Source organism: Schistocerca cancellata, chromosome 8 (assembly GCF_023864275.1).
Source record: "Schistocerca cancellata isolate TAMUIC-IGC-003103 chromosome 8, iqSchCanc2.1, whole genome shotgun sequence".
NCBI lineage: Eukaryota > Metazoa > Arthropoda > Insecta > Orthoptera > Acrididae > Schistocerca > Schistocerca cancellata.
The window spans coordinates 396,653,249-396,669,618 of NC_064633.1; the positions used below are offsets into that span (position 1 = coordinate 396,653,249).

At 38.5% G+C, this 16,370-nt stretch overlaps 1 protein-coding gene across 1 annotated transcript in view; it reads left to right on the top strand.

Annotated features, from left to right (window-relative positions):
* LOC126095591 (sialin-like) overlaps nt 1-12,915 on the top strand; it is a 64,798-nt gene extending 51,883 nt beyond the window's left edge. Inside the window, exon 8 of the mRNA XM_049910364.1 lies at nt 12,760-12,915. Within this exon, the coding sequence (XP_049766321.1) occupies nt 12,760-12,915 (156 nt within the window). The remainder of the gene's footprint in view (nt 1-12,759) is intronic.
* Nucleotides 12,916-16,370: the final 3,455 nt, after the last annotated feature.

The following is a 16,370-nucleotide window of genomic DNA, read 5'->3' on the forward strand; positions in this document are numbered from 1 at the left end:
CCAGTTGGAACAACACATCACCTTCCTCTAGCAAGCATGGCAAAAAGGTCTAACAACATTCTGCACGTACCGAATGCTGGTTAGTGTCCACTTCGTATCTTGCATATCTGATGGAATAGTGTGTCTACCGTTGATGTCAACAAACGAAAGTCGTCTACTCCAAATGCCTTGTTACGACTTAAGTGATTCAATCTTCCTCAATTTAGGTCAGTTTCTCATGTGTTATCTAAGGAATTTGTTGATCTATTACTAAATCTGCTGTTAGGATTAGACCTTGCAGAACAATTCTCAACCAAAGGTATTTAGCACCACAAAGAATTTAGATTCAGATAAAAGAACAATAGACAGTGTAAATAATTTACTTACAACAATGCGGGGGCGGCTGTGTAGTGTGTGCGGTCATAGGTTATCGAAGCAATTAACATACAGTTGTCATCTTTTTCCCTATTAGAGACTGAGTATGGGTTATGATGATGCAACAAACAGCTGCTGTTGAATTGTGTCCAGCAAAGGAGCTTTTCAGTTTGCGACACCCATAAGACAGAAAAGAATAATAATGATTGCAACCGCTACTGAAGAGTTGGGGCACCCAAATAATTTCTCCTGGTCTTAATATATGACGTTCGGGCTGCCGTCAGTGAATCTGAGAACTATTCATAACTACGATTTAGCTTCGTCTCCTAGTTACAGAAATTCAAATAAAGCAGGAGACGCTTAGGATACAGCTAAGCTCTGGAAACATTGTTTCTGCCTTTAACTAGAGAACTGACAACATCCTAAGTGCGAACTTTGACTTAGTTCCTGCAGTGACAGAGAATTATCCTGCTATATTCATTTGATATTTTTCTGTCATTTTGATTAAATATTGTGAATGTTTCTCACTCAAGAGGTGAAACAGAGTTACAAAAGTTATGTCTTTGAGCTCAGGAAGCTAGTTCTAAACTGAAAATACAATTCTCACCTTTTACATTGCAAATTATCCAACTTGGTCGTCATTGAGGCAAAGAAAGAGGTGCATGCGACCGTTGTCCACTAGGACAGAGGTATTGTTCACCCTTCAAAGGGAAGACTATGGCAGCTGTCGGTTGAAATCATTCTGGAAAAAAAACTTCTTCTATCACAGCTTTACCCTAAGGCAGATCAACTATCAGTAAAGGAATCTTTAGAAAACTTCTCCCTCTGAATTTTTTTTTCTATTTAGATTCAGTACACTGTAGATCTTAGAGCGAAAAACCTACAGATGTTCACACTTGCTATTGCTGCCTTTTCTGTTTCTGCAGATATACTTCTTAGTTTTTTTTAAAATGGAGAACCAACTGGAATTACTTAACTGGGGCAATGATTAATTTCCAGGATGAGATTTTCACTCTGCAGCGGAGTGTGCGCTGATATGAAACTTCCTGGCAGATTAAAACTGTGTGCCCGACCGAGACTCGAACTCGGGACCTTTGCCTTTCGCGGGCAAGTGCTCTACCATCTGAGCTACCGAGGCACGACTCACGCCCGGTACTCACAGCTTTACATCTGCCAGTATCTCGTCTCCTACCTTCCAAACTTTACAGAAGCTCTCCGCAGTATCCTTTCTTTCAGGAGTGCTGGTTCTGCATGGTTCTCAGGAGAGCTTCTGTAAAGTTTGGAAGGTAGGAGACGAGATACTGGCAGATGTAAAGCTGTGAGTACCGGGCGTGAGTCGTGCTTCGGTAGCTCAGATGGTAGAGCACTTGCCCGCGAAAGGCAAAGGTCCCGAGTTCGAGTCTCGGTCGGGCACACAGTTTTAATCTGCCAGGAAGTTTCAATGATTAATTTGTTAATTAGATTTCGTTACGTGTCTGCCCACACTGCTACATCTCCGTATTTTCGAGGTAGTTCTGTAACGATACTTCAGTATGACCATGGACTGCAAGCAATCACAGACGGTTTTTATACCAAAAGTGATTAATATCTTGTCAATTCGTGACAATTTTGGGTCTTATGTATTATGAGTACTTGTTCTATTGTAGAAGACGTCTGTTGTAAGGTCACCATGGTAAGTCGCAGTTCATTTGTGTTAGTAAAGTGTATACCTTATACCGTTTTTTCGTTAGTTTATTGAACACAACAGATAAAAATAGGAAATAAGTTAATCGTCAGCAATATAGTCTCGCACATTATCTTGCATCATCGAACTTACACTGCACTCATTCGCTTGTTACATTTTCTTCACAGCTTTAATTGAACTGTTTTTTGGTCACTGAAAAGATTTTCTTCCATTCTTTGCTTTTCTGATTTGAAACTGTACGTTATTCGCAGTTTGTGTTTTCGTGTTTTCTAATCAATGTTCCACTGTCTTTTCATTCGTGTTATTGTATGTTATGCGGTGTCCATGAAAGAATTCTTAAGGAAAATTGCTTTAAGTGACTAGTATTAAAAAGAATGTCATTTTGTCATTATGCTAGCAGTGTACGGTATGCTAATAACCGAAACACCTCTGGTGAATGAGCTGCCTGTATGCAGCACACGCAAGGCATAAAAAACAGAATGATCTACAACAGCTAATGAAGAGAAAGGCCATCCAAATAATTCCCCTGATCTTTATTTATGATGTTCAGATATAGTCGGTGAGTCTGGATATTATTCGTAACTATGCTTTAGATCGAAATCATCCTTACAGAAATGAGAATAAAACTCTTGGCTATGCCTCAGACATTTCGATTGCCGGTCGATGCAGTAACAGATAGCATCCATGTCTCTTTGAAAGGCGAGATTCTCTAGTGCTAGTCAATTCGCCACATCAGCCGCGCCAATTTATTCTTCCTGTCGCTAGTCTAATGGAGAATTGGCAACATTATAGAATACGCTTGACGACTATGTGATCGGCAGTTTACTTCCTGGTCTGGTGCCGAATTGTACTGCTAAATTCACTTGAAATTTCGTTATCATTTCCTATAAATAACGTGACTTATTCTCACTCAATGTGTTACATTCTGGTGTCAAATTTATTATTTGAGTCCAGAAAGATCAATCTGTGAAGAATCTACAACTAATCTCATATTTAAAATCAGTAATTGTCTCTGTTAATGAAGAGTCCTGCAGTGAGAGCGCACTGCCAGCACTGGCTCGTTAGCTAAATGGTAATGTGACTGCATTGCACATAGAACGCTACATCATTAGCTCTAGGTACTAATCTCCCTAGAGACCAGACTTTTTTGTGCCCTTTCTACTTCATCTATTGCCGAGCTCTAAGCTTCCAGATCGAAAATCAATAAGGAAATCAACTTCACCATCTTAAGTATCACTGCAATTTCCATTTAATACCCCCACCCCCCAGATCTGAAGGTGAAAAATTTAAGAAACTGCGATCTTGCACCCTTGTTGATACTTACATTTTCCTGCTCATTGCGACACACATCTCTTGTAGTCTTCAGTTGAGACTGGTTTGATGCAGCTCTCCATGCTACTCTATCCTGTGAAAGCCTCTTCATTTCTGAATAACTAATGCAACTTACATCCTTCTGAACCTGCACAGCGTATTCATCTCTTGGCCTCCCTCTACGATTTTTACTCTCCCTTCAGTACTAAGCTGGTGACCCCTTGATCACTCAGAACGTTCCTACCAACCGATCCCTTCCTCTTGTCAAGTTGTGCCACAAACTCCTCTTCTCTCCAGTTCTATTCAGTACCTCCTCATTACTTACCTGATCTACACATCACGGCTACAATCAGAAAAGACTTCCTGACACTTAAATCTATACTATGTTAACAAATTTCACTTTGTCAGAAACGCTTTCCTTCCCACAGCAAGTCTACACTTTATATCAGATTTGACTATATTAGTATTTGTTCCATAAATCATGAATACGACACTTCGTAATGATGTGGAACATGTCAGGTTAATAAAAGGCGTCTATACAAGATATTACATTACACAAAGTATTACATGACACTTAATATTTTTTGGTGTGGAGGGTGGGGAAATTACCCACTTACTATATCAAAAAATACATCTAATGAGTAGAAGGACTTGCCGTTTAGAAATTCTTTTAATTTCCATTTAAATGCTATATGACTATCTGTCAGACGTTTGATGCTATTAGGTAAGTGGCCAAAGACTTTTGTGGTAGCATAATTTACCCCCTTCTGAGCCAAAGTTAGATTTAACCTTGAGTAGTGAAGATCATCCTTTCTCCTAGTGTTGTAGCCATGTACACTGCTATTACTTTTGAATTCGTTCAGATTGTCAGATTGTCAATAACAAATTTCATAAGTTAATATATATATTGTGGAGCTCCAGAAATTATTCTGATTACATACTTTTGTGCAATGAACACTCTTTTACTCAATGATGAGTTACCCTAGAATATGATGCCATACGAAAGCAGAGAATGAAAATAGGCGTGGTAAGCTAATTTACTGTCAAAATTTGCAATGACCCTAATAGCATAAGTAGTTGAACTCAAACGTTTCATAAATCTTCAGTGTGTTTTTTCCAGTTCAACCCTTCATCAAAGCATACACCTAGAAATTTTGAATATTCTACCTTAGCTACCGATTTCTGATCGAAGTATATACTTATTAATGATGTCATTCCATTTACTGTGTGGAACTGTATATACTGTGTTTTGTCAAAGTTTAATGAGAGTCCATTTGCAGAGAACCACTTAATGATTTTCTGAAAAACATCGTTTGCAATTTCATCAGTTAATTCTTGTCTGTTGGGTGTGATAGCTATACTTGTATCATCGGCATAAAGTTCCAGCTTTGCATCTTCGAGAATATAGAATGGCAAGCCATTAGTATATATTAAGAACAGCAGAGGAGCCAAGACCGAACCTTGCGGCACCCCATTCTTGATTGTTCCCTAGTTTGAGAAATCACCAATTTTTTGCATATTATGTGAATTGCTTATTTCAACTTGCTGCACTCTTCCAGTTAGGTATGATTTAAACAATTTGAGTACTGTCGCATTCATACCACAGTACTTGAGCTTATCTGTAAGTATTCCAAGATTTACACAGTCAAAAGCCTTTGAGAGATCACAAAAAATCCCAACGTGTGACTTCCGGCTACTCAGAGCGTTTAATATTTCATAAGTGAAAGTATATAAAGCATTTTCCGTTGAAAAACCTTTCTGGAAACCAAACTGACATTTTGTTAATACTTTATTTTTACAAAGGTGTGAAGCTACTGTACAATACATTACTATTTCAAGAATTTTGGATAAGGCAGTCAGAAGAGAGATTGAGCGGTAGTTGTTGACATCCTCTCTACTCCGACCGTCATCAGTTATTTTGCTCCCCAAATAACAAAACTGATTTACTACTGTAAGTATCTTACTTCCTAATCTAATACTCTCGGCATCACCTGATTTAATTTAACTAAATTCATTATCCTCGTTATTCCATTATCCTCAAAGTTTTTATTTCATCTCCATAGAATTTTATTCCTACTCCAAATTTTACTTTCGTTTCCTTTACTGCTTGCCCAATATACAGATCGAATAACATCAGGGTTAAGCTACAACACTGTCTCACTCCCTTCCCAACCACTGCTTCCCTTTGATGCCCCTCGACTCTTATAATTGCCTTCTGGTTTCTGTACAAATTGTAAGTAGCCTATCGCTCCCCGTATTTTACCCCTGCCCCCTTCAGAATGTGAAAGACAATATTGCAGTCAACATTGTCAAAAGCTTTCTCTAATTCTACAAATGCCAGAAAAGTAGGTTTGCCTTTCTTTAATCTTTCTTCTAAGATAAGTCGTAGAGTCAGTATTGCCTCACGTATTCCAATATTTCTACGGAATCCAAACTGATCTTCTCCAAGGTCGGCTTCTCTCAGTTTTTCCATTCGTCTGTAAAGAATTCGTGCTAGTATTTTGCAACCGTGACTTATTAAGCTGATAGTTCGGTAATTTTCACATCTCTGAACACCTGCTTTCTTTGGGATTGGAATTATTATATTCTTCTTGAAGTCTGAGGGTATTTCGCCTGTCTCATACATCTTGCTCACCGGTTCTCCCAAGGCTATCAATAGTTATAATGGTATGTTGTGGATTCTCGGGGCCTTGTTTCGACTTAGCTATTTCATTGTCCTGTCAAATTCTTCACGCAGTATCATATCTCCCATTTCGTCTCCATCCATGTTCTTTTCCATTTCCATAGTATTGCCCTCAAATGCATCGCCCTTGTATAGTCTCTCTGTATACTCCTTCCACCTTTCTGCTTTTCATTCTTTGCTTAGGATGGGTTTCCCACTTGAGCTCTTGATATTCATACAGGTGGTTCTCTTTTCTACAAAGGTCTCTTTAATTTTCGTGTAGGGAGTATCTATTTTACCGCTAGTGATACATGCTTCTAATACCTTACATTTGTTCCCTTGCCATCCTTGCTTAGCCATTTTGCGCTTCCTGTCCATCTCATTCTTGAGACGTTTGTATTCCTTTTTGCCTGCTTCATTTATAGCATTTTTATATTTTCTCTTTTCATCAATTAAATTCAATATCTCATCTGTTACCCAATGATTTTTACGAGCCCTCATGTTTTTGCTTACTTAATCCTCTGCTGCCTTCACTATTTCATTTCTCAAAAAATGTTTCAAATGTTTCTGAGCACTATAGGACTTAACATCTGAGGTCATCAGTGCCCTAGAACTTAGAACTACTTATACCTAACTAACCTAAGGACATCACACACATCCATGCCCGAGGCAGAATTCGAATCTGAGACCGTACTGGTCGCGCGGTTCCCGACTGATGCGCCTAGAACCGCTTTACCACAGCGGCCGGCTTTCATCTCTCAAAGCTACCCATTCTTCTTCTACTGTATTTATTTTCCCTGTATTTGTCAATCGTTCCCTGATGCTCTTTTTGAAACTCTTTATAACCCCTGGTTTGTCCAGGTCCGATCTCCTTAAATTCCTACTTTTTTGCAGTTTCTTTAGTTTTACTCTACAGTACTATAGGACTTAACATTGTGGTCAGAGTCCGCATCTGCCCCTTATCATGTCTTACAATTTAAAACCTGGTTCCTAAATCTCTGGCTTACCATTATGTAATCTATCTGAAGCCTTCCAGCGTCTCCAGGACTCTTCCCAGTATACAACTTTCTTCCATGAGTCTTAAACCAAGTGTTAGCCATAATTAAGCTACGCTCTGTGCAAACTTCTACCAGGCCGCTTCCCCTTTCATTCCTTACCCCCAGTCCATGTTTACCTACTACTTTCCCTTGTCTTACTTTTCCTACAGTCGCGTTCCTATCCCCCAAGACTACTAAATTTTCATCTCCCTTAACTATCTGTATAATTTTTTTTTATCTCACGATACATTTATTCAATCTGTTTGTCATCTGCTGAGCTAGTTGGCATATAAACTTGTACTAATGTGGTCTTCGTGCGCTTCGTGTCTGTTTTGGCTATAAAAATGCGGTCTCTATACTGTTCGTAGTAGCTTATCCGTGTTCCTATTTTTTATTAATTATTAAACCCACTCCTGCAATACCGTTATTTGATTTTATATTTATAACTCTGTATTCACCTGACCAAACGTCTTGTTCCTCCTTTCACCTTAACTTTCTAGATCCACAATTCAACTGGTCATGTGTGGCGTTGACTCATTTGGTAACAACTGGGTTCATTTTAGACTGACTCTCACTGCGAGGTGTACATATTTTTGTGGTAATCCCGAAATGCTTCTGGTTAGGACACAGGACTTCAAGTAGACACTGACATCTGGGGGTCAAAAGCGCGTAATATCTTCCTAATCCGTGGTGTCGGGTAGACTCGTGTTACATACACTATTTGTTTATTAAATTAGTGTTTAGTCGTAGGGGTATCTTGGTAAGTTGTAGTTCATTTGTATTAGAACAGAGCATATTTTATGCTATTTCTCGTTGGTTTATAGAATATTATAGTAAGACGTAGGAGAAAAATTAATCATCAACAGTCTATTCTCCTCCTAAATTAATTAAATCAGCAGAATGTAGACGGTTTTTCTCATGTAGTAGCAACTCCGATTGCAGTTGTCTTGATTGCGTTTTCGTATCTTGTCACCGCATGGCATCTCGGTTGTTAATAAGAGAAGCGATCTGTGACAGCCCCAGCCCTTCGATGCAGTGCTTAACACAGAACATCATCTTTGTGACACTAGATGCATAACCTTATATTTTGGGAACTCATACTGGTCTATGCTCTGCTTTTTACTAGCGCCAACCATAAATTTGAGTTTATGAGGTTAATACACAATAGTTTAACATTACTTCCTTAAATCGATTTTTTTTCCTTTTTTTCATTTGTAGGTCGGCTGGTTGTCCTTTTTTTAAAGTCTCTTTTTCTCAGGAACGTGTAACGGTATAAAGATGGAATTTATGTCAGATACTATTGTTTACGTTCTTTGTCGATATAAAAAGTTTAAGACTAAAGTCACTGCAATCAAAAGATACTGCCATATGTGTTACATATTTTGATAGCCTCAAACTGTCATGAAATTCAATAGATTGAGGTCTGGGTGGACTAGCTGTAAGGTGTGTGCTTGCAGTACGATTAATTTCAGGAACGAGTCTCGTTCAGATCATGTATTTTTCAGTCTTCCTTTGAACCTTATCTTAAGCTCTCAACAATATGAGATGTTGCCCGATACAACAAGTGATTCGGATACCAAGTTAAACAATACGTTCCCTTTCTCCGGTGGGATCTCTTGGGTAGGCTAGGGACATGAAAGGAGCAGAAGTGGTGTCCAGTTGAAAGACCTGCACCAGGCCGTTGAGACACACGGAATTATTATTATAATCTATTAACAGAAATTATGTTTTGACGAAATCTTCAGACCGTGAGTTCTACTTTCTTTTTTTTTTTAGGTAAACTTTACCTTGGTGGGTTACATACATCAAAACTCTTCACATAATATGCTGCATGAGAAAAGATCATTACGCCCTTACCTATGTAATTACATGAGATAAAATGCGGTATAAAAACGTAAAGATGGGAATTTGCTCGATATGTGGCCTCTGCTTTTATCCTGCACCACAAATAACATAAATACATACATCAGCACAGAACAGCAGTGGAAAGCAACACTTCCTTCAGAAACTTCCGTATCCTACTGCGTTTCCAGTTCGTGCAGCAGGCTGTTATGTGATTTTGTTTCCGTAATTACAAAATGATGTGAAAAGCACGCATTGTGTAGTGATGTGATCAAGCAAGCAAGTGTTAAGGGATCATCTGCACGCTAAAGCGATACCATAACTTCTTGGCGCTGTCAAAGACATGATATAAAACGCTATCGATAAACAATACGTAGTTGCGGTGAAAAAACAGCAGATATTGTAATATTGTACTTCAGCTCTGACTCCTCTCACGCTACTCATAGTGGTGAGATAATCTGTTTCTATATGGACGCATTTCGTCATTGCTCCGCAACTCCAGACATTTCGTTACATACTGAACATAGGCAGATTTACAGAGGCGCAACGACGTACCCATTTATATTAATATACTGCCAAGCAACAATTATTATTTATATGTAAATGTCTGTTCATAATTTATGTGCATATGTGCTTTGTTGAATATACAGGGTGGTCCATTGATCGTGACAGGCCCAAATATCTCACGAAATAAGCGTGAAACGAAAATCTACAAAGAACGAAACTTGTCTAGTTTGAAGGGGGAAACCAGATGGCGCTATGGTTGGCCCGCTAGATGCCGCTTCCATAGGTCAAACGGATATCAACTGCGTTTTTTAAAAAATAGGAACCCCCATTTTTTATTGCTTGTTCGTGTAGTACGTAAAGAAATATGAATGTTTTAGTTAGAGCACTTTTTTTATCTTTGTGATAGATGGCGCTGTAATAGTCACAAACGTATAAGTACGTGGTATCACGTAGCATTCTGCCAGCGCGGACGGTATTTGCTTCGTGATTCATTACCCGTGTTAAAATGGACCGTTTACCAATTGCGGAAAAGGTCGATATCGTGTTGATATATGGCTATTGTGGTAAAAATGCCCAACGGGCGTGTGCTATGTATGCTGCTCGGTATCCTGGACGACATCATCAAGTGTCCGGACCGTTCGCCGGATAGCTATGTTAGTTAAGGAAACAGGAAGTGTTCAGCCACAAGTGTCATCGCAAGAAGCTCGCGCAATTTTGTCTGTTCTCTCGAAGACAGCTGTGACTCTTGCAGTGTTGTAACGTGTGAACACTATCGCTCGAGATGGTCGGCGGATCGCAATCAAACACCTCGCTGTACAACTGGACGTCTTTATAGATAATGCTGACAAACTCGTCCACCAGTTGGGGTACTCAAAGGTGTTTATCATCTGGGTTCCTAGTCGCGAGAGGACCAAAAGCGGAATGAAGGACAACTTGTTCAGAGTTGCTTGCACGTTACGAGACTGATCGCGAAAATTTTTCGTCGAACATCGTCACAGCCGATGAAACATGGGTTCATCACTTCGAACAGCAAATAAAACGGCAATCCATGGAGTGGCGCCACATCATCATTCCTCCGTAGAAAAAGAAGAAGTTGACAGCCGCACCCTCATCCGTTAAAGTCGTGGATATGGTATTCTGAGACTTCGAAAGGGCTATTCTTTTTTATGCCCTCCGTCATGGTGCAGCTATCAATCCTGAAGTGTATCGTGCTACCCTGAGGATACTGAAGTAAGGGTTGAGCGTGTTCGTCGCCAGAAAAATACAAACGATATCTCCTTCCATGAAAATGCAAGACCTCTCACAAGTCTGCATACCCGAGAAGACTTCACAGAACTTCATTAGACTGTTGCTCCACATCCACCATACGACGCGCATTTCGCACCTTCCGACTGTCATCTGTTTGTCTGTTTGGCCACAGGAAACAGTACGTGGATGTTTGGAGGTTACTGATGCAGTAAGATTTTGCCTTCGACGTCGTCCAGTAGAGTGGTGCCATGTGGGCTTTCAGGCCCTCTTAGTAGGGTGGAGATTATGTTGAAAAATAGGGTTTTGTAGCCAAAAGAGGGGGGAATAATATGGTGTATTGGAATATTGAATGGAGCCAACCTGCTTTTTTCAGAAAAAAAAACGGGTCGCATTACTTACTGAATGCCCCTCGTTATTCATAAGGTATCAATTGCTACTGCGTCTCATCGGGCTGTATTGCACGACAACACAAATTATGAGTAAAGCTTAACTGAAACAACGAGGGTTTAATTTTCTAGTCAGACTTTCAACGTCCAGATCATGTTTAAGTATCGGAATGATCCTTCTGAAGCGCCTCCGTTTCTTGCTCTAGTATTTAAGCAGTGCATTTTTTTTCTCCCTAAAGCTGGAACACCCTATATAACAGGCTCACGTGAATACAGAAAGTGTATCATTTTGCATTGTAGTTTCACTACATGGCCGCATGTTGTTGGTGGGAACAAACTGAAGTATGATAATCGTTTTCCTGAACCCACACACAGTAGCAGCTCAACGTTGTGTTGAGGTGGAAATCAATGGGTCTTTCATAGTTTACGACCACAAAGCTGTTCATTCTGGTTGGTGTCAGTCGATTTCTATCGATTCAGTGAGACATCTAGCTGAGTCTTCTTAGAGCGCACGTTTATCGGTTGTAGCTGTTAACTGAAACTGCAGACCTACATCAAGTTTTTTATAAGCTACACATGATTATTTCTTTCTGTTTTACAGTAATACAAAGACGAAATGAAACTGAAGAGCTTTCATCATGTTAAAGTAATCTTGTTTCCGTATAGGAGTAGTTTACCACAACCCTTACATAAATATATGACTGTGGTGTCTATTCATTTCACATGTCCAAAATAATAGAAATCATTTTGATCCAGCAGCCACTATGAATTAAGATACAAATGAATTACAGACATTGGTTGCAAATTGACATTGATTTAAATCATTGGGGAAGTCGAAAATTTGTGCTGCATCAGGATTCGAACCCAGGTCTCCTGCATACTATTATGATGCACTGACCTGTGCGTCCGGACACAGTGGTCATAGTAACAATCGGACTACCCTAATACACCTTCCACCAGGCCCAAATTCTCGACTTATCCACACACCACTGTTGTAGTGGCCCTCTCCCATATTTCATCGATTGTCCGTGTGAGTTCGGGCCTGGTGTGCTCTGAAGAGATCATTGACTTCCTCGCCTCAATTATACATATATGGGTGGTGTCTTTTCCTTTGGACAAAAATTTGGTCCAGCAGCCACTAAAAATTAAGACACACAGAAATTACAGACGCTGGCTGCCAGCGGGCATCGATTTAAGTCGTGCAGTTGCGATGACCATTGTGTCCGCATGGAGCAGTGGTCAGCACTTCTCCCTAGTAAGCAGGAGACCTGCGTTCGAATCCCTGTCCGGCGTAGATTTTCGACTCTGCCCATAGATTTAAATCAATGCTATCTCGCAGCCAGTCTCTGTATTTTATACTGTGTCTTATTACATAATAGATGAAGTGAAATATTAACTCTTTTCTGTAAGATGTTAATGAGTTTATATCCTCTATAGCACTGAATTTTCATGTAGTTTTTTCCCGTTTTTGCATTTAACCTTTGCTTGTTATTTTCCACTTCAATTCTTGAAGTTCAGTTATATTTATTATATATGCCACATACATGTTTTTCTTCTTCTATAACTGTTAATGTCTTGACGGTTGCACGCCGCCTTCTTTGAATACCTACTGCTTTTGATTGTACTTACGCTGTTCAGTTCTTATGCAACTGCGATTAGCATTTTACCTGAGATGCCTTATTTTATCAAGAAACATTAATGAACATTTGTTTTGTAATTCTGTTACAGCAAACAATACAGCAGTGGAAATACGTCTTCTACGTGGCGATGACATTGTCAGTTATACCGTATTTTGTGTTCCTCATTTTTGGTTCTGTTGACGACCAGGAAATTAAATGGGAAGAGCGCAGAGAGAAGAAGAGGAAACAGAAACTGGGCCAATAAGTATGATTCTGAATTGTGCTGACGCTGTGTGGTACATACGAGATAGCAAAACGCAGCCGAAGCCAATAAGAAACTCGTCGTACTTCAGCCGAGATGCATGTGCTGGGAGGAATTAAATCACGTCACAAGGACGCAGTCAATGCCGGGTGACTGAATACGAATCAGTGCACATCGAAAGCAACAGTTTGTGTCAGTCTTTGTCGTGTTATGGTTCTATGAGTTAGTTAGCAGCGACGTGAACAGATCAAGAAGAACGTATTAAGAAGCGAGAGAAGAGAATGTGTGATATTGACACACCAGCACTTCTGACATGTTTATTACTACTAGAATAAATGTTCCCGAATTTACGTTAAAAATCTAATACTAAGTTCTTATGATATATTTGTAAGGAAAGCTATGAGAATCTCTTCTGCATTGCGAATATCGTAGCTGAGTCCACCTTTTTAAAATTCGGGAAAGATTGTTTCTTTCTTGACTGGGACACAGTAGTGTAAAAACTGATAAATGAGGATAGAGCATAAAAATTCTGATATCATTTATAATCTGAATTTCAAGTCTTTTACTATCTGCAATGAAACTGCCTATAGCCATATGATAATGTAAAAACTGGGTTACCCTTATGTTCATTGTTATGAGTGTGCAATTACCTTAATGAGCATTAATTATTTAATTTTTGCAATGAAGTCTACAATTTCGTCACTTCTCTCTTTTCTTTGATGTTCAGTATTGTAATACATCTTTTCAAAAAGCTTTGTGCTGCATTACACAAATTGCAGACTTGTGAAAACAGAATCTTGCAGGATTTGAGGTCTATGGCCTGCTTTCCACAGAAACAATTGTTTAACTGAATCACATGTAATGAACCAACAGTATGAATATTTAATGGACTCTATAAATGTATAAATGCATGTCATCTATCTGACAAATGATTTCAGTGACTTTCAATGCTTCAGTATATAAGTTTTTAGTTCAGAGTGATTGTCAACAGATTCATGAAAATCTCGTTTTTGATTGTCTTCCTACTAGTACATATAGCTGCATCCCTCCAAGATTTCTCCTTTTTGTTTTATTCAATGACACTGAAACAATGGCAGCAGGTTTCAAGAGGGCAAAAGACTTGCCTATACGCACTAGCATAGCCTATTTCTTCTGCAAACAATAATTTCATTATGACTTTCGAGACAAGACATTTTTGGCATGATTAGTAAATGATTAAGAGTATGTGTTACTTGCAAAATATTTTTAAATGCCCAATAACACTCACATAATCCAATCAGTTTGTTACCTGTTATGATAATCTTAAATGTAACAAATTTTCAAATTTAGTGTTGTTCAGTAAACTGTACTAATATTTAATTCAAATGTGAATATTTATTAACATTTTCTTAGTGTGTTATTCATTTGAGATGTTGTCTTTTCAATAATTAATGTCCATAGTGAAAACTGTATTTGCTATCGCAGATCAACTGACTTACAAAGAATGATATTTATTTTTAATTTTTAAAAATAATGAACTGTTTATATGAATACAAATAATCGTAAGTTATCAATTCATTGTATTTTCCAAAATGGAGTTTTCTGTGCATCATAGACTTGAATAATTGGTTATTCTAACGTCCTCCATGGATAAATTATATATAATATTGTATATAAAGGAACTGTTCAAAGTGTCACTTTCATTGTAACAATAACATTGAATCTTGTAAACAACAAAAACGTCTCAAAAGCATAAATACAACTGTCATAGTATGATATGTGAGTGTGTAACTATCCTGACAAAACTATGAAAATAGATTTTTAAGCCAGCGTAATGCTTTCATCTATTGTTCTTTCCCAATACATCGTAGAATTGAGTACTTCGCAACACAAGATGTTACTGAGTCAAAAACATATATTTTCTCTTATAAAGGAGGGAAATGTAGTGTTAAGAAGTACACGAAGCTATTATCTACAGACTTTTTTTGCTTCTTTGTAATTTATTTCTTATACCACTACCATTTAAAGGAAAATGCAACTTTCTTCTATTTTAACTGGTTCTGTTGTCTGTATTATCATTTTATAGTTGACAGTTAAAGAATCATCGATCTTCCTGTGTCCCCACTAATCCAACTGTATTCAGTAACGTCACCAACTTCATAATGTAACGGCCACCCCCATCTGATATTTCTTAGCTAATAGGACTTCAAAGTTGTAAGAAAATTGTCCATTCCATTATGGCAGTGTGGTACAGCAACCATTTTGAATTATTTCAGAATAAAATCAGTCATGGTTGCAAAGTTACTTAATATCAAAAATACGTTTCTCCATTTTGGGGCATCTTCAGGCTGTCTACGAAACAAGAAAACAATCTGTCAGAGACACACAGAGGAAGGTCCATGGTCCTATCTTGTACGGCTGTGCAGGTAGAGTAAACAAAATGTAACAGAAACTTACGCAAAGGTAGTTGAAATGTAACTCATCCGTCATAAAGTGGGCGCAAAAGTAACTCGATAAGTTATCCATCCACCATAAAATTATGTAAAATGGAAAGGGGACCTAATTAAATGAAGCATTAAAATTAAAAGAACTTTTAAATATTTAATGAATTAAATTACAAGAACTGAAATTAAAAGAAGGACTGTTTTATAGACGTCTGATGACGCCCCAAAAGGGCGAAACACGTTACTGAAATAAGTTTGCAACCAAGTCTCCTTTTATTCTGAAATACTTCAGTTAATTTTACTATTATTCAGCCAAGATTCTGTCATCGTTTCCACTTAGATCATTGTAGTCGTTATAGGCTGTGTGGAAATCTAAGTGGTGGATAGTACGAATACTATCGATTCTGTAATTGATTTAGGTTCAAATGTTTACACATACAACATTTATGCATGACTCAGTTCCGGAGGTCTACAAACGCTGTTGCAGCCAACAGTGCTGTACGCGTTGTCTGACTCTAGACGGCCCTCCTGCTGCTTGACCTATATGAGTTTTACAGCTCCCCCTCCACCCCCTCTCCCACCCCCCAGCTGATTTCAAGAGTGGCGACGGCCTCCAGACTTGGACTTCCGTGCAACTCAGTCCCTCAAGCAGTCTTTGGGCACGACTGACCAGTTATCCCTTGGTGCATCAAAACTAATTACCACTCATAATTCTGTTAACTATAACGACACGACGTACTCAATACTTCTCGAATTCACTGGAGAATTATCAATGCTGAAAACAGATCTCCAGACTCGAAAAAGTCTAGAATGATACATGCATACGAACAGATAATAACATAACTACAGAACTACAGTCAAAGCAGGAAGTTCACAAGCATTTTCAAAATTGTAGCATTTAAAGTGCCTATTTTAGTTATTGAGATCTTTAAAGAAATAAAATGAGTTTCAGTTAGATGGAGTTCCTTCACAGAAACTGGAATTTTAAAACTTTAAAACAGAAACTGGATTTTAAACCTGTAGCGAGGTATTAGG